Source organism: Zerene cesonia, chromosome 16, assembly GCF_012273895.1.
Source record: "Zerene cesonia ecotype Mississippi chromosome 16, Zerene_cesonia_1.1, whole genome shotgun sequence".
In the NCBI taxonomy this organism is placed as follows: Eukaryota; Metazoa; Arthropoda; class Insecta; order Lepidoptera; family Pieridae; genus Zerene; species Zerene cesonia.
This window is the reverse complement of record NC_052117.1, coordinates 6206762-6232975: the sequence shown is the minus strand read 5'-3', so window position 1 is coordinate 6232975 and position 26214 is coordinate 6206762. Positions and strand designations below refer to the sequence as shown.

At 39.1% G+C, this 26214-nt stretch overlaps 2 protein-coding genes across 10 annotated transcripts in view; both read left to right on the top strand.

Annotated features, from left to right (window-relative positions):
- The window catches only part of LOC119832767 (spectrin beta chain), a 46071-nt gene extending 19915 nt beyond the window's left edge, over positions 1 to 26156 (top strand). For 2 of the 9 annotated variants that reach the window (XM_038356511.1, XM_038356510.1), the window contains exons 3-37: positions 1168 to 1319; positions 1564 to 1737; positions 2195 to 2483; positions 2625 to 2796; positions 3263 to 3391; positions 3727 to 3939; positions 4549 to 4746; positions 5120 to 5249; positions 5495 to 5644; positions 5892 to 6031; positions 6389 to 6513; positions 6736 to 6866; positions 7245 to 7390; positions 7730 to 7853; positions 8059 to 8309; positions 8575 to 8734; positions 9043 to 9181; positions 9678 to 9859; positions 10267 to 10381; positions 10588 to 10712; positions 10973 to 11163; positions 11458 to 12620; positions 12773 to 13034; positions 13290 to 13494; positions 13696 to 13890; positions 14399 to 14578; positions 15072 to 15316; positions 15438 to 15661; positions 15970 to 16166; positions 18002 to 18152; positions 19732 to 19794; positions 21888 to 22031; positions 22599 to 22692; positions 22849 to 23028; positions 23276 to 23483. In XM_038356511.1, the coding sequence (XP_038212439.1) occupies positions 1168 to 1319; positions 1564 to 1737; positions 2195 to 2483; positions 2625 to 2796; positions 3263 to 3391; positions 3727 to 3939; positions 4549 to 4746; positions 5120 to 5249; positions 5495 to 5644; positions 5892 to 6031; positions 6389 to 6513; positions 6736 to 6866; positions 7245 to 7390; positions 7730 to 7853; positions 8059 to 8309; positions 8575 to 8734; positions 9043 to 9181; positions 9678 to 9859; positions 10267 to 10381; positions 10588 to 10712; positions 10973 to 11163; positions 11458 to 12620; positions 12773 to 13034; positions 13290 to 13494; positions 13696 to 13890; positions 14399 to 14578; positions 15072 to 15316; positions 15438 to 15661; positions 15970 to 16166; positions 18002 to 18152; positions 19732 to 19794; positions 21888 to 22031; positions 22599 to 22692; positions 22849 to 23028; positions 23276 to 23483 (6947 nt within the window). Of the gene's footprint in view, positions 1 to 387; positions 530 to 1167; positions 1320 to 1563; positions 1738 to 2194; positions 2484 to 2624; positions 2797 to 3262; positions 3392 to 3726; positions 3940 to 4548; positions 4747 to 5119; positions 5250 to 5494; positions 5645 to 5891; positions 6032 to 6388; positions 6514 to 6735; positions 6867 to 7244; positions 7391 to 7729; positions 7854 to 8058; positions 8310 to 8574; positions 8735 to 9042; positions 9182 to 9677; positions 9860 to 10266; positions 10382 to 10587; positions 10713 to 10972; positions 11164 to 11457; positions 12621 to 12772; positions 13035 to 13289; positions 13495 to 13695; positions 13891 to 14398; positions 14579 to 15071; positions 15317 to 15437; positions 15662 to 15969; positions 16167 to 16825; positions 17675 to 18001; positions 18153 to 19731; positions 19795 to 20983; positions 21163 to 21887; positions 22032 to 22598; positions 22693 to 22848; positions 23029 to 23275; positions 23484 to 24828 lie in introns of those variants that run through there. The other 7 variants (XM_038356513.1, XM_038356514.1, XM_038356516.1 and 4 more) reach the window with 7 other exon arrangements.
- The window catches only part of LOC119833068, an 11155-nt gene continuing 9815 nt past the window's right edge, over positions 24875 to 26214 (top strand). The window contains 1 exon segment of the mRNA XM_038356941.1: positions 24875 to 24993. Within this exon segment, the coding sequence (XP_038212869.1) occupies positions 24875 to 24993 (119 nt within the window).

Below are 26214 nucleotides of genomic sequence, written 5' to 3'. Positions count from 1 at the left end.
TGAAGAATTACTTGATAAGATCGCCTCTAGTGTGTTATCTATTCTCTACCATGAGGGAACATACTCGAGAACGCAAGCGTTCGTCGAAAATAATTCGTTAAAATACTTTAAAATGAAACGGTTCTTCCTCAAAATCTACGATGACGTATTGAAATTTGTGATTCTATCGGCTAGATAAATCATAGTTGACTTTGATTCTGTCGCCAATCACGATTAAGAGCTGATAACCTCAAGAAGAACTTGAATTTTTAGTGCAACAGTAGACAAATACAATAAGGATTCTATGTGGTTCATTACCCCGTAGTTGACGACATCTGAAGCGTGCGTATCGAATATCCTTACTCAGTAGCTGGTTAGATTTTGTCGCTCTAATTGTTACCGGTCTTTCGTCTCGAACCACGAGCTTAGTGATCAGTCTGTGCTAGTGATATGACATCGTCGGAGTGCTACGATCTCATCAAGAGAGGTGTTGACATAGAAGTGCCCGGATTGGAGTTGTATTATGATAAAGTTGTGATTGAACTCAGAGGTTCGTAATAGTGCATGTTTTAGTGACTCGATGCCGTATTCTTGGGGTCAAGGTTATTAGCAATTGGTGTAGCTGATAGTGAACGTGAAATGTGATGTTTTGTTTTAGGAAGTCGGCTACGTTTATAGGTTTTGTAAAAATCATTAATGGTCATGTCAAATAGGGAATCAACTGTGATATTTCAATTACTCCACACAGGGAGCAGTGATTTTTTTAATATGCAAAATAAAAAATACATTTATGACTTGGTGCATTGCTACATAAGCTTACTTCGCTCTAGTTCCGCTCGTGAGGCGACATTCGATCTTCTTGTGTTTCACATATCGCTTACTGAACTCAATACTAAAGTGAGTTACTGCGATGTCGCTGGTTGATCCGGACGGGTGTCCAAGGAGGAAACTCCGGTGCCCTCGCCGCGGCCTGCCCCACTGGCGGTTAATGTGTTAACATTTACTGTTATTTCTATTGCACAATTATTATGATTACTTTTATTCAAAACGGAAGGTCAAAGTTGTTTTCGCTTTCTAAAACTCTTCAACACTTATTATGTAGAATTCTTCGTTATCTGGGCGAGCTGCTGCTTCTATACGCTGTGCATATTTATTATCATTATTGTAAGTTCAATACATACATTCCAGACGAACGAGAAAGCGTACAAAAGAAGACGTTTCAAAAATGGGTGAACTCACACTTGGTGCGAGTGGGTTGCCGCATCAGCGACCTCTACGTGGACATGCGGGACGGCAAGATGCTCATCAAACTGCTAGAAGTTCTCTCAGGGGAGAGATTGGTATGTTAATTAGCTTATAGTGTATAGAAAAGATTGATTGGCGCTTTTTATATGTACTATTTGGAAACCATTGTTTATATTCATTACCATTTAACTACTTTTCATTATAAATACAAAATGTTGAAACAAACTGTTTATTGACAATTATAAACGCCATTAGGCAGACATTCGTCTGATCCGAAAAGCGTTAGGAGAAATAAGAAACATTTCCAATAGATATGTAAATTATGTTTTCCTATTCCAGCCTCGTCCAACAAAAGGCAAAATGCGTATCCACTGCTTGGAGAACGTGGACAAAGCGCTGCAGTTTCTGCGCGAGCAGCGAGTGCACCTCGAGAACATGGGCTCCCACGACATCGTAGATGGAAACCCGAGGCTCAACTTGGGTCTCATATGGACAATTATTTTGCGATTCCAGGTTAATATAAGTTACCTATTAATTTTTTTTTATATTTTATTTAATTTATTCAAGTAACTCAGACTCATTTTGTTAGTAACAATTAAACACCATATTAATGTAAAAATGGATTAGCAATGAGGAAATTCTAAATATTTATTATTATTTTAAATTAAATGACTAACCAGTATGTATCCTAATGATGACCGCCTCCTTGGTATAGTGGTTAACGAGGGGTGCTGGGTTCGAATCCCAGTGGAGATGCACAAAAAAAATGTCTCGGCCTGGCAGGACACAGAAGGCTGATCACCAACTTGTCCATAAAGAAAATCGATCAGTGAAACAGATGAATATCATCTGCCCCATACCCCACTAGGGGGACCCGGGACTTCACTTTTCTTATTCTAATAATTGTAAAATAATTTATTTCATAAACTGAAAGGACAAAAACACATTTTAAACTAAACATCATCCACAGATTCAAGACATCACCATAGAAGAGACAGATAACAAAGAGACAAAATCCGCGAAGGATGCGCTCTTATTATGGTGTCAAATGAAGACAGCCGGCTACAACAATGTGAATGTTCGTAACTTCACGACATCCTGGCGCGACGGTTTGGCGTTTAACGCTATCATACATAAGCACAGACCGGATCTCATACAGTTTGAGAAACTGCACAGAAGCAATCCGATGCATAACTTGAATAATGCCTTCAATGTTGCCGAGGAGAAACTGGGACTGACTAAGCTGTTGGATGCTGAAGGTCAGTCCATTGTATTAGCTTATTCAATAAAGATTATTGAATAGTTTTATTTTATAAAGAACAAACAATGATAATTAATTCATTCTACCATTGCCTGTTTGTCATAGATTTCGATAAATTTAATATATTTTTTACATTCAGACATTGCCGTCGACCATCCGGACGAGAAGTCTATCATCACCTATGTGGTGACATACTACCACTACTTCAGCAAGATGAAACAGGAGACGGTGCAGGGCAAGAGGATCGGCAAGGTGGTCGGCATCGCCATGGAGAACGAGAAGATGATGCACGAATACGAGACTTTGACTAGGTGAGTTATATTATACCGGGTAATATGTACATAAATATAAGTTTCAAACATTACATGTGTGAATATTCATAGTGATTCCGACTGTTGTATTAATTATAACTCATAACCGTGCTATAATTGAAGTTTTATTGGCAGTTTATGTAAAGTTTATTGAAGAAGTAGTAGTACTATAATGTTATCGGAATAATTAATTCAAATATGCTGTGTTTGGGTTTGATTTTATAATTTACTAGCTATCGGAGAAGCTCAATAGATCTTATTGTATAAAATTTCCTCTTGAATCACTATATTTAAAAAAAACCCATCAGAATCCGTTGCGTAGTTTCAATGATTTAAGCTTTGTTTTATATTATGTAGTGATATATTTCATTTTTAAGACGTACATATTTATACCTCAGTCCTACAACATGACTTCTATTAAATCATTATTTAGCAATATTATTATTGTATAATGTATATATTTTAGTGATCTTCTGCAATGGATCGAGCGTACCATCGAAGCGCTCGGCGATCGCACCTTCGCGAACTCCTTGGAAGGTGTGAGACAGCAATTGATACAGTTTGCCAACTACCGCACTGTCGAGAAACCGCCCAAGTAAGTTTTACAATAATTTATATTATTAATACTTTAGTTTTAATATTTAAAAAACGCAGTTTACAAAATGAAATAAAGGTAAGAAAGCTTAGAAAAGGCTAATTTAGTGGGTATAACGAAAGACAATTTCAAAGCATTACAAGATTGTATTTATTAACTTTATAAGTAAACAAAATTTATGTTAAACGGGAAACGAAAATAATAATAAATATGGATGGTACATCCATACAAAGTTAATAATATAAACTGTTGATTATTACACAACAATTTTGACACAAATATCCGCACATACATCAATCTATTCATATACATCATCAATTTACTTCTCCCCCCAGGTTCGTAGAAAAGGGCAACCTGGAAGTGCTACTGTTCACGCTACAGTCCCGCATGCGCGCCGCCAACCAAAAGCCATACACGCCGCGCGAGGGCCGCATGATACACGACATCAACCGTGCCTGGGAACGGCTGGAGAAGGCTGAGCACGAGCGCGAGCTGGCCTTGAGGGAGGAGCTGATTAGGCAGGAGAAGCTGGAACAGCTTGCTGCCAGGTTCGGAATTTTATGTTGCTAGACGCTCGTCTCGGCTCCGCCCGGATATCAAGATTCCTGCATTATCCCAAAGGGAGCATTTAATCGGTATAGAAAGTATCCTATCACTCAAGTCAACTCGTACCCTGTCTGCATACCAAATTTCATCAAAATCTGTTCAGTAGTTTCAGCGTGATTGACGGTAAAATATCTAAACAAACAAACTTCACACTTATAATATTAGTGTGATACACAAATTTTTGATAGATGTATTCATGAAACTTGTGTTGGATCGCCATTGAAATAGATATAAACTAGGCAGGGTAAGGTATTGCTGTGACAATATTTCAAAATGAGATACAGAGCCTACAGAGGATCATAGTTGGTGGAGATGGTTTACCATCAAGTCAACCAACAACTCAGTCGCCCGCTAATGACAATTAAGAAAAAAAAAACGAGTAAAAATCATAAAAATAAAGTTCCTTGTCCATCTAATACATATGAGAAATTTATTGGCACCATATACTTAAAAAAAATAGAAATTCATAGATTTATTGGTTGTTCTATTCAGAATTTTCTAAAAGTAATAAATATTTTCATCAGTTAACAACACTTACTTCAATTTCACAGATTCAACCGCAAAGCGCAGATGCGTGAGACGTGGCTCTCGGAGAACCAGCGGCTGGTGAGCCAGGACAACTTCGGTTTCGACCTCACCGCTGTTGAGGCGGCGGCCAAGAAGCACGAAGCCATCGAAACTGACATCTTCGCGTATGAAGAGCGCGTGCAGGCGGTTGTCGCTGTTTGCGGAGAGTTGCAGGCTGAACGGTGAGATATTGTTATTATATTAAGCGATAGTATCAAAAATTAGTATAGTCTAAAGTATTTCTTAATGTTATGACGTAGTACTTACATAAAACTTTTTAAATACTCTATTAGTCGATTCAAGATCATCTTCAGTTTCGATAAAAAAAGCACATGCTGTAAGGTTAAGGGTTGTTATAACACATGGATTCGAACGATAGACTCAACTGTCTTTAACAATTTGGATTGTTGTTGTAAAAACAAAATTTGTTATATTTTATTCTTAAAATAAATTTTATTTTTAAAATAATGGAACACAGTTTCTTTAACATTAAAATATATTATACAAAAAGCACGATTGTTTACGGCATGTTTAACATCAATAATTAATACGCAGGTACCATGATATGGAGCGCGTGTGCGCGCGGCGCGACAACGTGCTGCGGCTGTGGGCCTACCTGCTGGAGCTGCTGCGCGCGCGCCGCGCCCGCCTCGAGCTCAGTCTGCAGCTGCAGCAGAACTTCCAGGTGAATTGTATACATATTGTACAATGTGTGAATACAATATTCAAAGGCTTAGGGTGTAATAACAAATATATTTTTATATTGTAAATCTAATTGGAAAAATATATTAAACACGCATATTTATGTTTGTATACATAACAACAGTTGCAATTTCATAAATAGCGTCAAAGACTATGACTATAATAAAATAAAGAAAAATCTAAACAAATTAGCAAGTCACTAAGTCGCTATTCATCATAATATTTCAGGAAATGCTATACATTCTGGATTCAATGGAGGAGATCAAGATGCGCCTCCTTACAGACGACTACGGCAAACATCTCATGGGCGTTGAGGACTTGTTGCAGAAACATGCTCTTGTTGAGGCAGACATCAATGTACTTGGCGAAAGAGTCAAGGTAATCTATATCTACATATTATATACATAACAAAGTATCAACATTGCAACTGAGAGACATGGACTGAATTTCATAATTTTTAGTTTGTTAAAATTGTGTTCGCCACAATCCGCCATTTTATTGTTCTATATCGAGAACATTTTGTCTTATACACGGCAATGTTTGATTAAAAATGTTACTTTCAACATCATTAGAATTGTGCATATAATAATGCCAACATTATTACAACAACATCCCTTCCGTCCAGGTGGTTGTAGGGCAATCGCAGCGGTTCCTCGAAGTGGAAGAGGGCAGTTACCGGCCGTGCGACCCCGCCATCACCGTGGAGCGCATCCAGCAGCTGGAGAACGCGTACGCTGAGCTGGTGCACCTCGCGGTTGAGAGGAGGTATGGTACTTTTAAATATGGTATAAGAGAAGATGGGACTGGAGTCGTTATTCATTTCAGTTAAGGGCATTTTACCTAGCAATTTTTTTACTTATGAAATACCATTATACCTACATACATACCTTAGGAATTACCATTTTTAAAAGTAAAATCACAATACAATGTTATTTTGTTTTACAATTCATATTCTCTAAGTAATAAAAAGTAGTGTTTTCGATTGTTTGTTTTATCAGTTATTTAAAAAAGTTACATAATTTAAGTTCACATCAATCTAAAATTTAGTATCTCAATTACAAAAATATACTATTATAATATTTTTGAGAATTAATTAATACTCAAAATCGTTTCATTTAACAGGAAGCGCCTGGAAGACAGCCGTAAGCTGTGGCAGTTCTACTGGGACATGGCTGATGAAGAGAACTGGATCAAGGAGAAGGAACAGATCGTGTCTGTCGATGATATTGGTCATGACCTTACAACTGGTAAGTACTCTATATTATTATTAGGATAAACTCACAAACATCTTTATCTTCTTGATTATATACTGCCATTTCTAAGATATTCCCGAATGGATGTGAATCTAAATCTAATTTGTTTCATTGTTTCATTCTATGAAATTGAACGTGCTAAATATTTACTTGTCCTTAATGGACGAAGTATAATTTAATAAGTTGTTACATGACCGAAATGTTTATCTTTAACAGTGTACCTGCTGATATCAAAGCACAAGGCGTTGGAAGCGGACGTGTCAGCGCACGAGCCGCAACTCATGGACGTCGCCGCCGTCGGGGATGAACTCATCTCGCAAGGCCACTTTGGTGCAGATCGCATACAGGTTAGTACAAGTTACATTTTTTTTTTATTTAAATGCCGTATATGTATACATAGTTAAGTTGAGGCATACAACAACAAATGTTATGGTTTGACTATTTAAGTTATTGGTATTTATTTCAAAGTTGCCATATAATCATGCTATTTATTAGTATCGCATTTTAACAAGAAAATATATAATTTATTGTTAAAAATAAGAATCACATTAACAACTTTTTGAAATTAGATCATTTGTTATGAATTATTTCACAAAGCCGAAAAATGCATAAAAAGCAATCCATAAAAAGCTTAATACTAACAATAATGAATGAATTGACACATACAAACTGTGACCGAAACTCCGTTAAACAATCATGACTAAATACGTAATGTCTACACGCAGGAGCGGCTCCGCGACATCCTGTCGCAGTGGAACCACCTGCTGGACGTGGTGTCGCTGCGCAACAACCGGCTGGACGCGGCCGTGCGCTACCACCAGCTGTTCGCCGACGCGGACGACATCGACGCCTGGATGCTGGATACATTGCGGTCAGTATTGGAACATTGCTACAGGTGTACCAACACCTGGTTATGTATCTGTGTTCTTTTTTTGACGTGTTGATATGGTTGTCGCTAGTGATGATTGTGTGCTGGGTTTCGTTGAAATTATTGAAAATTCGTTTGTTGATTATTGTTATTTTTTCGGTTGTTAAAGGAAATTTATTTTATTGAAAAAAAAGAAAAGTATAAAAAATAATGATAATAATGTTGATTTTAATGTTAGTTTTTTTATAAGATGTAGATATTGTAGGATGCCGGTATGTTTAAGTAATTAAATATGTATAAATATAGTTTGAAAAAAAGATGATTCATTTTTAAATTTTTCAGGTTGGTCTCATCCGAAGACACCGGTGTGGATGAAGCTCAAGTGCAAAGCTTGTTGAAGAAACACAAGGACGTCACCGATGAACTCAAGCACTATGCGAATGTTATTCAGCAACTCAAGCAACAGGTATGATATTCTCTATCCTTTGTGATACATTATTGTGTATTCATCATAACTTGTACATTGTATTTCAAAGTAAACTTTTTTAAGCAAACTAACAACCCAAATTTAGCATATTAATTAACACGGAGCAGAAGAGTGTTTGCCGGGTCAGCTAGTATTATTTATATTATTAAAATTGATATATGTAAACAATGGTGTGTGGCGACAGGCTAGCGAGCTGAGCCCCGAGGACGCGAGCAGCGCGGAGGTGCGCGAGCGGCTCGGCGCCATGGACGCGCGGCTCGGCGAGCTGTCCGAGCTGGCGCGGCTCCGCAAGCAGCGGCTGCTCGACGCGCTGTCGCTGCACAAGCTGCTCGCCGAGGCGGACGCGGCCGACCAGTGGATCGCCGAGAAGGACCGCATGCTCGACACCATGCACCCGCCCAAGGACATCGACGACGTGGAGATCATGAAGCACAGGTGCGTTGTGCGCGCACTCAACATATTATGTTAGTGTGCAGACGAATCGAATGTGTTTTATATATTCATCATCCTGATAATAGCGAATTAGATAATAATTTCTAAGTAATACAAGCACAAAACAATAATTAAAAGTTCACATTAGAATACGCGAATTGCAAGACACACCACATGAAAGTATTTTTTATCCACTAACTTTGAACTAAAAAGCTTGTGAATTTAAATTGTGTTATAACGCAAATACTCATTCGTCTACCCTTCGCAGGTACGACGGTTTCGACAAAGAGATGAACGCGAACGCGTCCCGCGTGGCCGTGGTTAACCAGCTGGCTAGGCAACTGATTCACGTGGAGCACCCAGAGGCGCCACGCATACAGGAGCGGCAGGCGCAGCTCAACCAGGCCTGGAGCGCGTTGAGGGAGAAGGTCATTTTTGTTACGACTTGTGTTTATTGTATTTGTATTCAGTTTTCATTATTTGATGGATAGATGTTTTTTTTTGAAATTCGATGAGAAGTGTTTGTACTAGGTACAAAATAAGTAAAAAAATTATCACTCAGAAATGATGTAAGTTTCACTGGTGATAGAACATTCCCGTTCAGAGAGTAGATTTGCATAAATTCTATGTATTTATAAATATATAAATTTAATAAATCAATAACATAGGAAGCAAATATCCACTCATCTCCACTATGAAAACAACATAAGTATACAACCAATTTCCTCTTTTCTAGGCCGAGGCAAAGAAGGATGAACTGAAGTCCGCGCAAGGTGTACAGACGTTCTACATCGAATGCCGAGAGACCGTCTCGTGGATCGAAGACAAGAAACGCATCCTGCAACAGACCGACAACTTGGAGATGGATCTCAATGGTGTGTGTTTCATTTATATTTATTCGGATATTTCTGTGTCTGTAATCTATTTTCACACAAATCAAGTTGTATAGCCTGTTTTGTTTTTTGCTTGTATTGAATTGAATACAACAAGGCAGGGGATTAGCAAGAAAAATAATCAAATGTGATATCTTGGAATAATATGATAAACAAGGAATACAAGGAATACAGGAATGGACGATATGATTGTAGTTGCACAATATCTTAAAATATCTATAATCTATGTACCCTCCACATAAACCCTAATTTTCACATTATCCACATTGCAACGGCCCTAAATGGGGAAATAGCACATCATACGCAGACTGGCATTTCCAAGAATCAAATGTTCGACGATATGTGACATCTGCCAACCTCCCGCGCCTTGGACAGCGTGGTGAATTATCATCTGAACAATCATAGAAGGCCTATGGCCTATGAAAATGTGATGGTGATTGTGATAATGGTGATGATGATGATGAATTTCCATTTTCAGGTGTTATGACACTCCAGCGCCGCCTGTCGGGCATGGAGCGCGACCTGGCCGCCATACAAGCGCGCATCACGTCGCTGGAGAACGAGGCGAGCGCCATCGAGGACGAGCACCCGGAGGAGGCGCGCCTCATACGCGACAGGGTCGTTACCATCACGGACAATTGGGAGCAGCTTACACAGATGGTGAGGCATTTTTGTTGACTTTGGATGCTGAAAACGTTTGAAAAATTTTGAAATTAGAATTATTTATTTATTATTTATAGTGAATATTTATCATTGAATGACAGGAAAAGGGAATAAATTATCAATATATAAAGGTGTTACTTATATATTCATAATTTACATTGATAATTACACACGCCGCCACATATGTACTAAAAGACGGAAAGACTTTAGTAGGATCGTTGTCCATAACTGTCAGTGTATAGGTAGTATAGGTCACCAATCAATTTATGATGCAGCAATATTAATTGTATTTAGTAATTAATGGAATATAATAACAAAAGAAAAAGATTTAAATAATTTTTATATTTTATATATTTACCAATCTTTGTAAAGCTCTATAGCAAGTATTATTTACGTATAAACAGCTCAAAGAACGCGACGCCAAGTTGGAGGAGGCCGGCGATCTTCACCGTTTCCTCCGTTCCGTGGACCACTTCCAGGCCTGGCTTACCAAGACCCAGACCGATGTTGCTTCAGAAGGTAAGAACTGAGAATATATTCACTTTATAGAATTGTAAGTAATAGAATTGGTTGAAAATTGTCTTGCTCATTGACAAATAACCCGCATATTCCATAGCAAAAATAAAAAAATATTATTTGCTTGATGGTCATTCTTATTTAGTATATGCTATTTGATATTTGTAATTGTTTTATGATTACTTATCAATTTAAAATCAAATATGCAGATATTCCATCAAGTCTTCCGGAGGCGGAGAAGCTGCTATCTCAACATCAGACCATCAAGGAGGAAATCGACAACTACAAAGACGAGTACGCCAAGATGATGGAGTATGGAGAGAAGATTACTGCCGTAAGATTATATAGATTGTTTGATAAGTTAATTTTTTTCCTAAGAATGAAATAATGACTTTGAAATGCATGTCGTAATCTAAATTAACATTTTTGATGTTAATTTCAGACTGCAGTTTCCCGTTTGTTAACATAGATTTATTTTGTGGGAAAAAATTTATAGAGTAAACATATAATTTGTACTATTGATTGATATTGGCCTACATCAAGATATGCGGTACGAAAAAGGGTAAAAAAATGTGTTAATGTTCTGGCGCTCAGGAGCCGTCGACAGCGGACGACCCGCAGTACATGTTCCTGCGCGAGCGGCTGAAGGCGCTGCGCGAGGGCTGGGCGGAGCTGCAGCAGATGTGGGAGAACCGCCAGCAGCTGCTCGCGCAGTCGCTCGAGCTGCAGCTGCTGCAGCGCGACGCGCGCCAGGCCGAGGTGCTGCTCGCGCACCAGGACCACCGGTACGCGCAGATCCTACGTTTGCTTGCTGTTATTTATGTCATGTATACGGATTGAAACTGATGACTGCCAGTTAGGACGTGGATGAATAGTACTACAACAATGTGTTGCTTCATGTTTCATTGATAGTATTTATTTATTTATTACATTAAGGATCACCATTATTAGATTTTCTTCTATTCGTCCTGTCTGTTTCGATGCGAAGATTTATATTTATGTAAATCTTCTGATTTTTGCTAATGTTACGGGTTAATTTAAGATCTTTGTAAATTTAATGTAATTTAACTAATTTTCAGGCTAGCAAAGACCGAGCCCCCGGCAAACTTGGAACAAGCGGAGAACATGATCAAGGAACACGAGGCCTTCCTGACCACTATGGAAGCGAACGACGACAAGATCAACTCTGTGGTCCAATTTGCGAATCGCCTCGTAGAAGAGAGACACTTCGACGCAGACAAAATCCAACGCAAGGCTGAGAGCATCCGCGCCAGACGTGACGCCAACAGAGAGAAGGCCCTCCAACAAATGGAGAAACTCCAAGATCAACTGCAATTGCATCAATTCCTTCAAGATTGCGACGAACTCGGCGAATGGGTACAAGAAAAGAACGTAACTGCGCAAGACGATACCTACCGCTCAGCAAAAACCATTCACTCCAAGTGGACCCGTCATCAAGCCTTCGAAGCCGAAATCGCAGCGAACAAGGAACGTTTGTTCGCTGTACAGAACGCGGCTGAGGAACTCATGAAGCAGAAACCCGAATTCGTTGAAATTATATCACCTAAAATGCACGAGCTACAGGATCAGTTTGAAAATCTTCAAACAACTACGAAGGATAAGGGTGAGCGTCTATTTGACGCTAACCGCGAAGTCCTTCTTCACCAGACCTGTGACGATATTGACTCATGGATGAATGAGTTGGAGAAACAGATCGAGAACACAGACACGGGAACTGATCTGGCATCTGTGAATATTCTTATGCAGAAGCAACAGATGATCGAGACTCAGATGGCGGTCAAAGCCAAGCAGGTCACCGAACTCGAAACGCAAGCGGAATACCTGCAAAAGACCGTACCTGACAAAATGGAGGAGATTAAAGAGAAGAAGAAGTCTGTGGAGCAACGTTTCGAACAACTCAAAGCGCCATTGCTCGAGCGCCAACGCCAACTGGCCAAGAAGAAGGAAGCGTTCCAGTTCCGTCGCGATATCGAGGATGAGAAGTTATGGATCCATGAAAAGATGCCGTTAGCGACCAGCACAGACTACGGCAATTCCTTGTTCAATGTGCAAATGTTGCAGAAGAAAAATCAATCATTGAAAACGGAGACTGACAACCACGAGCCAAGGATTCTCACAGTTATTTCTAATGGACAGAAGCTTATTGACGAAGGACATGAAGATTCGCCTGAATTCAAGAGGCTTATTGATGAGCTAACCGCGCGGTGGCGAGAACTTAAAGGTGTGCATTTTTTTTTTTTTTTTTTTGTAAAAAATATAAATCATAAGCATATATAAATATGACCAGTACTAAAATAATAAACTCATTATAAACTCTTTTACATTTATGATTTATGTAAAAAGAACAATGTCTAAACAAATGTAATCTTTCAGATGCCATCGAAGAACGTAAAAACAAACTGTCACAGTGGGAGAAGGCTCACCAATATCTATTCGACGCTAACGAAGCTGAGGCCTGGATGAGTGAACAGGAATTGTACATGATGGTAGAAGACCGCGGCAAAGATGAGATTTCCGCCCAGAACCTGATCAAGAAGCACGAGATCCTAGAGCAAGCGGTCGACGACTACGCGAACACAATCCGCCAGCTCGGCGAGACTGTCCGTCAGCTCACTGCTGAAGAACATCCTCTTAGGTAATACAAATTTATAAATTGTTAAGACGTTACGACAAAGATCGTGTTACATATGACTTATTAAATTAAATGCTGACTAAAATCTAAGAGTAAAGTTAATATAACATACTTATTATTTGTTTAATAACAGAAAGTTTATGTTTTTTACCACTTTAATATAGATATCAAGAAATATGTACATCATGAAAATGTTGTTATGGTCACAACGACTAGTTTTGATTTTGTAAAATGTTAATACTCTATATAACTTAACAGCGAACAGATCTCCGTGAAACAGTCCCAAGTGGACAAACTATACGCTGGCCTAAAGGACCTCGCTGGCGAGAGACGCGCCAAACTGGACGAGGCTCTGAGACTCTTCCAGCTGTCCAGAGAGGTGGACGACCTCGAGCAATGGATCACTGAGCGTGAACTGGTCGCCAGCTCGCAAGAGCTCGGACAGGATTACGAGCATGTTACTGTGAGCACTATTCTTTGTCTTTCCTTTGTGATTTTTGTTCAAGCTCTTATAGTTTTATTTAAAAGTATTTGTAGTTGATAACATATAAAAACAAATATCGCCAGTTTAAATAATAATGGGGTGGTAGGATATATCCTATAGGATTAAGTATTTATTATTTACTGAATCTATAAGTTAATTTCACTTATAATAAAATGGCAGCTGCTATGGGAGCGCTTCAAGGAGTTCGCGCGTGAAACCCAAATGGTCGGGTCGGAGCGCGTGGCCACCGCCGAGCGCATCGCCGACCAGATGATCGCCATGGGGCACTCCGACAACGCCACCATCGCGCAGTGGAAGGAGGGCCTCAAGGAGACCTGGCAGGATCTGCTCGAGCTTATCGATACCAGGACACAGGTGAGATTAACTGTTGCTCTTTGGGCGACCTGTTGGTAGTTCGTGATCAAAAAACAATTTATTTCTATAATTTAAATTTGTTTATATTAATAGCAAGTATACTCTTGTGAAAAGACAGTATTATAAATATACTTTTATGTAATTCTATATACAGTAATTAATAATCCATCAAATAAATGATTTACTATGTCTTTGGCCAACTGTGAACTGTGTGTGTGTTATTGGTTTCTTTGTTTTTATTTATTGATTATTATCCGTATCCATATACGGTTTAGATTGAGTATATAGTTAGCGAAGTCTAAACTAGAGGCCGCTGCTACGCGTTGAGTCGCTCTATTGAATTTACAAATTGGATTCATAAGGGATTTGGGTGGATGTCCACGTATTAAGTATAGGGTTGGTCGTATTTACTGAGCGCTTTGATATTCACAATATAAATAGATAAAGTCGCGGCTGTAATCCATGGATGTACTCAACGTACGTGTGCGTGTGCGTGTGCGTGCTACAGATGCTGGCGGCGTCGCGCGAGCTGCACAAGTACTTCCACGACTGCAAGGACACGCTGCAGCGCGTGAACGAGAAGGCGCGCGGCGTCAGCGACGAGCTCGGCCGCGACGCGCTCTCCGTGTCCGCGCTGCAGCGCAAGCACCACAACTTCATGCAGGACCTGTCCACGCTGCACAACCAGGTGCGTGCCGTGCGCTAGCTGATGCTATTGATGAACTTCTCTTGCTTTTTGTTAGTGTTAAAAAAATTGCTATAGAAGTGGTTAGTGAATAGACAACACGGAAAAATATTTGGATTTTTTTTCCTAATATTATATGAAAAGTTCTAGATTATTCAATGAGAAATATCTGTTTAAATCGAGTATGAGTCGAAATCGAATTTGTCTATTCTAACATTTTTCATTAATAACACTTTTAAGGGCTATTTAATTAAAAATAAATCAACTTTTTGTGTAAATATTGCTATTTGCAATATAGTATTTATGTGCAAAATGTTATATTGTCTAAATATCAAAACACAGTGTTTGCACATATGCTTTTTAATTACTTTATTTTAAATGATGTGCACAACTTTTAATCGTATAAAAAATAATAGAATTGTGAATCGAAGTTTCGTTGCCATAAAGTACATGCGAAATAAGAGCGAGTACAGTGAGCGTACGTGTTGCGCGGCAGGTGGAGGCGATCGGCGCGGAGTGCTCGCGGCTGGGCGCGTCGTACGCGGGCGAGAAGGCGGCGGAGATCACGCGGCGCGCGGCCGAGGTGGCGGACGCGTGGGCGGCGCTGCAGGCCGCGTGCGAGGCGCGCCGCGCCAAGCTCGAGGACGCCGACCAGCTGTACCGGTTCCTCAGCCAGGTGCGCACGCTCACCATCTGGATGGACGACGTCGTGCGCTCCATGAACACCGGCGAGAAGCCCAGGTGACTCATCTTCCGTTCGTTTGTTCGTTATGCTATTGTAAATTTAATAAAACGCGTTGATTTTTTTGAATAGCAATATTCGTAGAAATATGTTTTCATAACGTTGAAACGACCGCCTCAGGGACGTGAGCGGCGTGGAGCTGCTGATGAACAACCACCAGTCGCTGAAGGCGGAGATAGAGGCGCGCGAGGAGAACTTCGCGGCGTGCATCGCGCTGGGCCGCGAGCTGCTGGCGCGCCAGCACTACGCGTCCGCCGACATACGCGACAAGCTGCACGCGCTGTCCGACCAGCGCAACGCGCTGCTGCGCCGCTGGGAGGAGCGCTGGGAGAACCTGCAGCTCAGTGAGTGCTATACCGAGCTGTAGCCGATTGATTCTGTCACTTGTGTCACGTGAAGTCTCTGACAACGATGTGCAGATGCGTTTTGGAAATCATAATAAGAAATAGAAGAGATCGCTTCCAGCGAACTGCCCCGTTTTTATTTTGTAATAAAATAAATTGTAATCCTTTTTTTAATACGGCCAATATGTCGATGTAGAAACAAAGCAACATATAAAATCAATAAAATCTCCTACATAGTATGATAGCTATTCTAACACACCCGTCGAAAAGCAAAGTAAATCATCTCACGAACGTACGTCCGCCCGCAGTCCTGGAGGTGTACCAGTTCGCGCGCGACGCGGCGGTGGCGGAGGCGTGGCTGATCGCGCAGGAGCCGTACCTGATGTCGCAGGAGCTGGGGCACACCATCGACGAGGTGGAGAGCCTCATCAAGAAGCACGAGGCGTTCGAGAAGTCGGCCGCCGCGCAGGAGGACCGCTTCAGCGCGCTGCAGAGACTCACCACGGTAATGCTTTATACTCACTTTATTTATTTAAGAACAGGGAAGATACACAAGAACAGGACATACATACTCTTTCGGTTTCATGTGCCTAAGGGGCACCCCGCGCCATCTATTGAGATGATTAAGAACCATCACAACCAATACGAAACATTATTTCAATGCTATCGATGGAACGCGGCCTTTGTTAAATTTACATACATAAACTATAATAATACTAATATATATCCGATAATGCTAAAATCATATAATAGACAAATAGACCTAGAATTTAGTTTTTGAACTAATTTAGTTATTTATAATATGAGTGCGAAACAAAAAAGAACCAGTTCAATTATACTAGTACTTAATAATATTTTGTAAGTCCTTTTTTCATTTGAAAATTTGTCTGTTTCACTAAATTGTTTATTAGAGAAATCGCGAACTCGGTAGTACTTCATTATTACGTACTAGTTGCTCGATTGGCTGCTCCGGGTTAACCCGGGATAAAATCACTTTTTTCATCTGTGTCTGAATTAATTCAAATAAGCGAATTTGGTGTGCTTAAAAAAAGTAAGTTGGGCTACCCGTACGTGTTGTGCATGTTTCTCATTTCTTTTTTTCTATTCTTTTTTGTGTCTTGTTTATACAGTTATTTATCTTTTTCTTTTCTTAATCACCATTAGCTTGAAATGAACGCTGCAACTCTATGGCCCAGTGCAAAACCATGGAAAATGTCAGATGAATCCTCTTTCGAATACCATCCACCTCCCACTATTCCCAAAAGAGCACCTCGACTACAAAATCTTGTGATTCCCAATAATGAGCCCCACGTGGGCAAAGTCGTTCATGACATCATTCTAAAATCTGAAAAGTATAAGCTACACGACCAACATAATGCGAGGGCGATATCCATAAATTATTCGCAAACCAAGCCCGTTAAGCATGACGCGCACGCGTGGAATATTGTCACAAACCAGAGTTTGTCCACAATATCTGAAACTAGCAGCCCGCCGATGACGCCTATGTCTCCTTACAAATCACCGCAATCTCCGGATCTATATAGTTCCGTTTTCTTTGAATACACCAGTGACAATAATGAAACTAACGAAAAGCTGGCTTGTATCGATTTCATATTGTGGGAAAAACTTGCTTCCATAAATATTTTTCCAAATGTCTCTTTGCTCAAGCGTCGTAGTACGCCGTCGATAGCGGGAACTATAAAGAATGTCCTGCGAAGGTTGTCATGGAGAAGACGCTCTTATGATTGTGAGAGCGAGAGCGATATTGCCGTGCTCTCGTTGCCTGGACTAACCAGTAGCAATAAAGCGATAAATGATTTAGGAAAAGATGTCAAATCAATCCCTTTGTCCTCTTCCCTCCTGTTATTAACGCAAACCCGTAATCTCCTTTACCCGGATGGTGCATGGTACTATGATTATTTGGATGGTGTAGTAAGTGTGGTGTTGGTATATTACACACGCTTTTGGCCTTTTGTGTTTGTAAAGCTTTTTTATTAATAATAACAATATACTTGTAAGTTATTAAAGAATATTTGTGTAATTATTTTTTATGCGGTACACAAATCCAAGTTGATTATATTATCCTGAATTAAACTCTTTAATTATTCATGTAATATAAACATTTGCTTTGTAAATTGTTATAAAAGAATTGAGATGCTATCTGCAAGCTATATGCCTTCTAAGTCTTGTGCATTCTTTGACTGCTATTATTTATGCTACACTAAACATTCGCATAACTACAATATTGTCACAAGCCCTAACAAATACTAAAACGAAGCCCATCAGCTCGAACACGCGTTTAAAAATAGAATATAACAATATGTTTGCCAATAATTTCAGTTCGAAGTGAAAGAAATGAAGCGCCGCCAAGAAGCCGCTGAAGCGGCTGAACGCGAGCGCAAGGAGCGCGAAGCGGCTGAGGCCGCAGCGGCTGCAGCGGCTGCACAGGACGCGGTCGACCGCGCCGCCTCGCCCGAACCACAACAACCCGGTAAGGAACACGTTTATACTAGAATGTTCTCGAACTTTATACTTGATTTTCTTTGGTTCTTGACCGTGCGCGTTAAATATAGATGTTATTACATGGACAATATTAAATTATACCAAATACATTGACCCTATTTTGGGAATATGTTTATTTAAAATTTTCGATCAATACGAACTTTTTTTTAAACTAAATCAGTTCCATTGTGCCTTAACTCGTTAAAATTGTCTTTAACGGCAATATAAATTCTTTCTGCGTTGTATACTAAAAATTTTAATAATGCGATAATGCCAAATAGTTTACCATAAATAAAATGCGCACGGTCAATACACACCTTCTTTAGTCCCTCCCATTACAGTGGCATGAATCTTTAAAAGTACATTATGAAAATAAAATATAAAAGATAACATTATACAATGCAGCTTAAGATTTGTGCCCCATAAACCGCTATCTGATATATCAAGCGAATGTGTAGTTAATTTATAGGAATGCTCCAAGATTGTCCTATGTTAATGTTTTATATTGTAAAAAGACCTTTGTAATGCGGCAAGATTATAGATTGATATTTACTTTTATTCTTTGAAACTATGTTAGTAGATATCCCCCTATATTATGAGGTTAAAGCATTTGCATTTAATTTTATCTTTTAGGGTAGAATTGTTTTGATATATTCAGCTAGCGGTGAGATTTGCATTAAGGTTGACGATTTTAAAACATATACTTGATTTAGTATTTCCACGGCAAATAATTTAATTTCTAGACATGAATATATATTTTTATATATAGTAGATTATGAAAAATCGACAACCCTAATAAATTTAATAATAATTTACTTTTATAACTTTATTATTCTGTGCCCCTATTAGAAAAGTATTGATCCTTAAGTACATTTAAATTTTAAATATTAAATAATCGTGGTGTAAGTAAAAAGGAAAACACATGGTCAAAAGTTAACACATCAAGTCACGGACTGCAAATAGCACGCATGTGTACTCGCACTACGACGGATCGAACGAACAATCTACTAACTGACACCGATTAACTGGTGAATGCTTGCAAAAACAATCAATAACACTATCTCAATAAGGGTTATATTCCGTTACAAGACTTAGCACGTTCGCACTGCGATACAGCCAGAACTTTTGGCGTCGCTTGCCGCTTTACGTGTCAAGTTTTTATAATCTGTGAATTATCGCTTACTTGCGAACGAAATTGATTTTTGTTTTTTTGTTCCCCTTCATTTGAGTACATTTTGTGATCACGCTAAAGACTTCTAGATTATAATTTTCTAAGCTAACTTTGGAAAGAAAGACTAGACAAATAAAGAATAATTAACTAAACTATCTACAAGCTTTGGTGCTAAATATTTTCTGCATATTGTCACTGTTTGAATTTCCTCAACTCTTATTAAAACAAATATTTCATAAGCAATACAATGAGCAGGAATAAAAACCATAAAGGGAAACTATGAAAGTCTTTGGTTTGATCAAGCATCGGGCATGTCAAATTCGTTCGCCGAGTGATGCGCCATATAATCGGGGGTCGTAACTTAAATATGTGTTGTTCACAACATGCACACGCGTAGTCGTAAGGAGAACATCCACTAAAGCGGCTGAAAAGGCCCAAGAGCGACCGCATTCCCAGCCAGGTAACCGCGCTTATACTACCGATGTAAAACGTACCCGGGGCTAGTTGTACGCATGAGCTTACATCGTAGTTTGAACACCCATTTAATGTGGAAGGGTTATAGCCCATATGCGTGTAGGGATAGTAGATAGTATATTAGCTTCGGGGGACGTCTATTAGGTTCTTTCTACCAGTAGCTGGGTTTTGCCGCACAGTTTTATTTATTTTTGCACAATTATATCGTATTTATAAAATGTTGGATTATATGTTATTTGTGTATTAAATAAAATGTGTTAAAAATATGATTAAAATCTCGCCTCATACTTTATGATATTTTCATTATTTGCACAACTTTCTTCTCTAGTAATATTTCAACATCATTTCGTGTGAATTACATCTTTTATTATATTTATATCTTCGCAAAAGTTGTAATGGTGATGTACCATATTAAAGCTATATGATACAAAATCTGTATACCCATTGTTGCAACTTCATAGTCATTATTCACATTGCAGTACTGTTAATACTATGTCATAATTATGTTTCCAATGTAAACGCTAATCACGGTGATGGTTTGATACTTTCTTGTCTGTCCCTCTGTCTATTCATGCGTTTCTTTAATTATGCTGAGCTATATATTGTGCTGTGTCTATCAACTGTTACTTGAAGCTGTCTCCGATAAGGTAGGTATCATGTGTATTGTAGTAGCGTTACTCTTTGCTATTTTATGTTATATGCACCGCTTTACTATAGCTTCTATATTCGACGCCATAGACTGTTTCTATTTATCATAACTTTTATCGTAGTTGCTTTACTTTTATACAATACTATTATTATGCTTAATATTCATGTGCTTTAATGTATTCAGTAGCTTAATCATTTTAATGTTTTCACTAAACCTCATATTAACAAATAATGAAATGGGTATATTTAAACAATGAGTTTACTTACTATTACTAGGTAGGGATACCAAGCAAAAAAAAAAAATGTTTTGAGCACGAATTATATTTTGTTATTTATGAGTGCGTCGTCTCTCTAGTGTGGTCCACGAAATAATAATAATAATAATAATAAGCAAATTTTACACGTCACATTAGGGGAATCAAAAACACACCAACTATTGCGCGACGCACTCGTAACGATCGCATGTACGTAACGTAGCATGCATGCACGTAGCGTGTAGTAATTAGCACGTAGATATACGCATGCAGAGGCGCCTAGCACCCCCGCCCCCGAGCCCTCGCCCCCCGCCCCCGGCCCCGCGGAGGACTCCGTCCCCGTCTCCGCCCCGCAGCAGGACACCCCGCCCCGCCCCTCCACGTCGAAACAGACGCCTGTTAAACCTGCACGCACCTCTAGTGAGTATAACACATAGCGGTAACACGAGTGAACGATTATTGATTCAAATCGTGAATATCGAAACTTTCTCAAACTCATTAATTTAACAATCACGTCTTTATGTCATTACTATTTTTGCAGATTAAACTTAATAAAATTAAATGAACAGAGCTTTTCTCCATTCTCATAGGTAAAGTGCTATATTTGTACACGATCATTTTTAATCAAGATAAAAAAAATATAGAGTTACTTTCTATGTACCAAGTAATTGAATAGCTGTAGCAGTAGTTGTAGTTAGTATATCGGATTTGAATCAATAATTGACATGTTCACAATAGAACCAATGCAGATGGTGGTAATGATCATTAATTTATTATGAATAGAAGTAGAATTGTATGTTATTACTAACGTCATTAATTAAGGCATGCCTCCACATAATACTTAACATAATCTGTGTTTTCTGGTGTACTGGTGTTTAAGTTTTTTAATTCAATAAATTATTTAGTGAGCATGTAAATGCTTTTGTTTTATTTTTGCTGCGACGCAGTGTTGTTTTTATGTTGCTTTGAATTACGTTTGTTTTTTTGTTTTTTTCTTCCCCTTACCCGCCCCAAAACAATCATCCGCCTTATTAAACAATCGTCATTAACCTTTCCAAATTGTCCTTGAATTTCCCCGTTCCAAAATCCACCGCTTAAAATTTTGTTAAAACTTCTCGTTGAATTATCCGAAACCTTGCGTTTCCACCTCTCCCCCGTATCCCGGTCACTCGAACAGCGCCCGGAACGAGCTCGAGCCCGGCCACGCCGTCGACTTCCGGTAAGGTGAAGTCTCGGTCGCGAAGCAAGTCGCCGTTCCGAAGCTTCCGCTGGCGCACCGCTAAGAAACTTCTCACTGGAGCCCACCACAGCGATGACGAAGGTACCCCTGGTAGTAGGCAGAGGTGGATGGCATTTGCAATTATATGGGGGGGGGAAATTTATACACGAAAAAGAATATATTCGATATGTTACAACAATTATTATGTCTTAAAAGTTTATTTATAAATCGACCAAATATTGCTAGTCGACCGAATCAAGATCTTTGACCCATCATTGAAAGTAGGGAATTTTTACCAATATCCACTTCTGAACATTACCAAACTCTAAATTGTGCAACAATGTCTGCGATGAATGCTTTGTGTGCTATTGTGATGTTTGTCTAGCGCATGATTTCAATATAGTTGTCTGTGTACTGTAATAAAAAAATATCCAACAACTTCGAGTTTTATTCGAGTAGGTTCACGATTTCTATACCATAGTGACGTATCAAACCACACGTGTTCATTAGCTTTAGAAGTAGTTTAAGTTGTTTATTAGTATGGTATTACTACGACTTTTGAAAAGACATTGCCAAATCAAGGGTCGTATCAATCAAAGTATAAATTATTAATAGCAATTTTCAATTAATATTTTTGAAAATTTTTGTAATATTTGAATCAATACACAGAGGGCGCTAGTCCCGGAGGGGAAGATGAAGGCGTAGAAGGCATGTTGGTCCGCAAACATGAATGGGAAACGGCTTCCAAGCGTGCTTCCAACAGGTACGATGTTTTATAGCTGTACGTTTTTATAATATTTATATTGGCAATTTAATTTGGTTTCTTAATGTTATAGAAATATTTTCATGTGACATTCAACTATACGTGTCATTTTTTTAAAACTATTTTTTTTATTATACGTTATTGTGTGTTGCACAGATCATGGGACAAAGTGTACGTGGTGGCCAAGGACGGGCGCATGTCGTTCTACAAGGACGCGAAGGCGTACAAGGCGGCGCCTGAACAGCACTGGCGGGGCGAAGCGCCGCTGGACCTCAACGGTGCTGTCGTCGAGCAGGCCGCCAACTACACCAAGAAGAAGCACGTCTTCCGTCTTAGGTGATGTTGCGTGAATTATATTTAGCGCCTAATGGATCTCGTTACGCAACGCAAATGCGTTTAGTCAAATAGGACAGTGAAATTTGCTGTTAAATATATCAAAGCCTTCATAATAAAATGATATCGAAATAACTCGTATCCAATAATTTTCCTAGGGTCACACTAGTAGGTAGTGTTATATACGTAGAAGTGGTATTTGATAAGGCATCGTAGTATACGTAATAATAACGGTGCGTCGGCGTTGCAGGCTGTCGAACGGCGCGGAGTTCCTGCTGCAGGCGCACGACGAGGCGGAGATGGGCGCGTGGGTGGACGCGCTGCGCTCGCGCACGGCCGCGCCCGCGCCGCGCTCGCACACGCTGCCCGCGCACGCGCCCAGCGAGCCCAAGCGCCGCTCCTTCTTCACGCTCAAGAAGAAGTCAGTGCGCACGCTCTCCTTCCTCTACTCGCCTTGACCCCCCCCGCCCCACCCCCTGCTCCACACACGAACACGCACGCACGCTCGGCCTGGCCTATTCCAAATTTAATGTAGTGGACGCTTTTTGATTGATTTAGCTCTCCATATGTTCACACACGGCCTAGCGTATTCCAAATTCGATAGAGTTGATCATGGTCTGGCTCCTTTCTCGGCCACCGCAGCATAGCCTGAGCATAGGTCTTTTATCTTTACACCGTAACCTCTAGCCTGTTCTAAATTTAGTTGAATAGTTGCTTTGATCTGGTTTCATGAACCCTCCTCCTCCTTAGTCCAGTTTGTACCAAGTTTAACTGAGTTGCTTTTTAATGTGGATATCGGATGAATCATATACCTTAAGAATTTAAGTCAACATCCTTTTGTTACCTTTAAATGAGTATTTCATTGTACGCTACACAAAGTGTTAACAGAATAAAATATGACAAATTATTTAAATAATTTCGACTTGAAAGTACTTTAATACCATCCATATACTGGAAGCTATATGGAACTAATAAATGACAAGAAAACTCATATTTTATGTTACAGTAACTTTTGTATTGACTCAGATTAATCTGAACATATATCAAAAGCTCGGAAATGTGTGCGTAATCGAATATGTGATGCTCGTTTTGCTTTCGAATAATCATTTGACTTTATTTCATAAGCAGTCGGCATAAACTGCATCAAATAATTTAATACACCAATGGTCCCGCCTTCTTGAGACATAATCAGTAAGTAATTCGGTAACCGTGATACGAAGCCACGATCGCTTAGGGGGCGGGACATTTCAGATTTCTAGTCCAAAACCTCACCTTACTACCATTTGGATAAGAAATTATATATTATTTGTGCTTATAGTGACGTCACGTCCTTAGATTTTACCGTTTTTAAGCTTGAATTCAATGTAGTTTTGGCCTGTGTGAGAACCCTAATGACTAATGGCTCCAGAGCAATTATTTTAATGATTTTTTCACAATCACTGAACGTACAGTATCCAATAAAAAAAACATAACATATCAATGCGTGTATCCGTCCTTATGCATTTTGTGACTAGAATCTCCTATCCTACAATATTGGTAGTTTTAAGATTAAATGTCCTTCATTTATCCCTTTCCCTCACTCTTGCATGCTTTTGTGCCCTTTGCATGTTATTTTTAAGATTGTTTTGTTCTGAATATTGTTTTTTTTAATCACCAAAAAATATAGGTAGCCATATTTTGTGCCGAAAAATATTAAATAAAATATTTTAAATGTTACAAATATCTCTTCAGAAATGTTATCTACCGCTTGTTAACATTGCATACTAAGTGACTTATAAATGAATATTAAATTGTCTTCCACAGCTAAGCAGCACGGGAGCGTCAGACAGGCGGCCGTAGCCAGCATCACATGTTTCTCATTACGCACTCGTCCCCCCGTACTCAGTGCGGCGTGCAGCCGCGCGTGCCGCACAGCGCGTACGGCACGTACGGCGCGTACAGTACGTACAGCACGCGCCGCACGCCCGCGTACGCACCCGGGACGATGCAATTTCTCACGACGCTTGCTGCCGTAAGCTTTGCTAATGACGAAATCGTGTCGAGCGGCCCCAAGACGACTGTCTTACAAACATGATTGTTATTATTTTGTTGCGTACAAAAAATACGTTATTTAAGACTGTTCGATATTTGAGTGTTTGAATTGTTTGCCTTCGATATTTATTGTTCGGCGAATCGGCCCGACTAACGCGTATGCATGATCCCACCCTTTCGTATAATTGTTGTGACTTTAACTATTTTAAATGAGACATGTTATAGAAATTTCTAAATGCGACGCTATTTATTCATAGACGACCTCTATTTTATAAAACTCAGATGATAAATATAATATGTAATTTATATATATCGATATTAATATATGAAAAATTAAAAATATAAATGTATATTCATTTGAACTAGAAATGTATGTCGTTCGATTAAATTAACAGCTGATTACAAAATCTAGATGTTTTAATAGAGTAATAATTATTAATTATTGACCAATAATTTATGTATTGACGGAATTTGAATATCGCATTTGATTATAGCTAGAATTGTAACCGCATTTAACAGTAATAATTGACGACCCAGTGATCGACGTTTATTGTTTGACAGCTTGGTGGAACGTGATTTTAAGCTACGTATATTTTAGGAATAATTTCCATTAATGAAGTGTCTTCTTAATGTACACCGACGTCGCTGACCGGCGAGGTTTGCTATTAAATTTAATGTTTATACATCAATTTCATAATATTTTTCTTAATAGACTTGCATGTAGACTAGCCGGTAGTCGAGAGTGCGCGGTGAGCGATGTCGGGGTATTGACCTAGTAAACTTGTAAGTATGCTTCGCATCGTAATGTGCTTATAAGAATAACGTATTATTTCTTAATAATTATTTTACTGCCATTTTTCACAAATTGTTAATTTCTCTTATAAATTATAATAATACGTATTTTCACCCTATACTTAGATGTTACGATCACACATTTTTAGTTCTTTACATATTTATATTGAATAGAAAATGCGCGTGTGTGTGTGCGGCGACGCTTGCACCGCCTTATGTCACACCACCGCATGTATTACCTACGTTTAAATATTTTATTTTTAAATTTTACTTTTTTGAGGAAATATAATAAACGATGTTTTCAAATATTTCTGCGTTTTTTTCGCTCCCAACTTTATTTCCAAAAAATACACACAAAATCTAAAT